Source organism: Arachis duranensis, chromosome 7 (genome assembly GCF_000817695.3).
Source record: "Arachis duranensis cultivar V14167 chromosome 7, aradu.V14167.gnm2.J7QH, whole genome shotgun sequence".
In the NCBI taxonomy this organism is placed as follows: Eukaryota; Viridiplantae; Streptophyta; class Magnoliopsida; order Fabales; family Fabaceae; genus Arachis; species Arachis duranensis.
In genome coordinates this window covers 75860528-75861788 of record NC_029778.3, presented here as the reverse complement: position 1 = coordinate 75861788, position 1261 = coordinate 75860528, and the positions used below count along the sequence as shown (strand labels likewise).

The 1261-nt window shown below is 34.9% G+C and overlaps 1 protein-coding gene across 1 annotated transcript in view; it reads right to left on the bottom strand.

The window, feature by feature from the left end:
- Positions 1-1261, bottom strand: part of LOC107459833 (gamma-glutamyl hydrolase 2) — a 3812-nt gene that overhangs the window by 312 nt on the left and 2239 nt on the right. The window contains exons 6-9 of the mRNA XM_016078116.3: positions 929-1018; positions 741-803; positions 540-628; positions 26-118 (exon numbers count right to left, since the gene is read on the bottom strand). Coding sequence (XP_015933602.1) covers positions 26-118; positions 540-628; positions 741-803; positions 929-1018 — 335 coding nt within the window. The remainder of the gene's footprint in view (positions 1-25; positions 119-539; positions 629-740; positions 804-928; positions 1019-1261) is intronic.

Sequence of the window (1261 nt, the reverse complement as noted above, 5' to 3'; positions counted from 1 at the left end):
CAAAAGATATGTTTATTGGCCGTACCCAGCTTTTCCAACATAAGTAGGACTGTAATTGTAAATAAGATTGTCTCTCACTTCTTGAGCATCTGGTCTTTTTGAGGATTTCCTAGCTTCACTGGAGCCATGTCCACAAAAGAAAATGACATATTAACTTAGATGTTGACAAGTGCATCAGTGTCATGAACCATTTCTCCGAAACATGAGTGATTTTATATCTAACGAAGTGATCATAGCAATGGAGATAAAAAAGGAGAGGCGAGTAGGAATATAAGTGTGAACGTGACTTTAATAGCCCGTGCGAAGCATATCATAAGAGCTTCTTCGAGCTTATTTCATTAGAATAAGGATTTGTGTTTGTTGAAAAGTGATAATCAATATATTTCAAGCAACTAAATTGCATCATTATTCACTTCCATTGCATTGGCTTTTATAATTAATTAGTCTCTATGACTATTTAGGTAACCTAATGACTTTCCAGGAACATATATGCATCAGCTATGCTTCATGATATTATTATCAAACCATAGAATACTAACCTGACCAAGAAGCTTGCTGTAGAATGAGTTACCCGAATGGCATCCTCTGTGTGTGGGATATTTGCTGAGCCCCATTCAAAGGCATTTTTCTGGGACATCATATTTGTAAAGGACGTTACATGGTTAGAAAATTGAAATGTGATTTATCAACTGAAGCTTAAAACACAGAAGCAAACAATGATGGATAAATTTAAGGATCACCTCTGGATGCCATTGAAAGGCAGTGACAGGATAGTTGCGAGATTGCATTGTGGAAACATATACCTAAAACAGTTACTGATCACATCACAACTCAAGATCTTTAACAAAAAAGTAGCTTTTTCTAAAGAAAAGACATTATGAGGGGTTTGGAAATCAGCATAAGAACTCATATAGACTAAATTTGATACCTTATCATCTTCATCCTTACATGTTGTCAAGACATCAAAAAAACTGGACAACTTCTTGTTGTTCAAAAGCTTTTCTGGGGATATACCAAACTGTCATGTCCAAAATGAATTGAAATTATTTAACTGAAATCATATGATGAACTTCATCAAATTATATACATATTCTGTTAAATTAACTAATCCTGGAAACATACCATCTTGATGACTGAAAAAATGGCATGCAATGGACAATTCTATCTTCTAGCCTCTGCCTAACATCCAGCTATTATTTGATTACTCATTATAACTTTTCTACGCAGCTATATTCGATAGGAAATTGCAGGCCAGGCCACC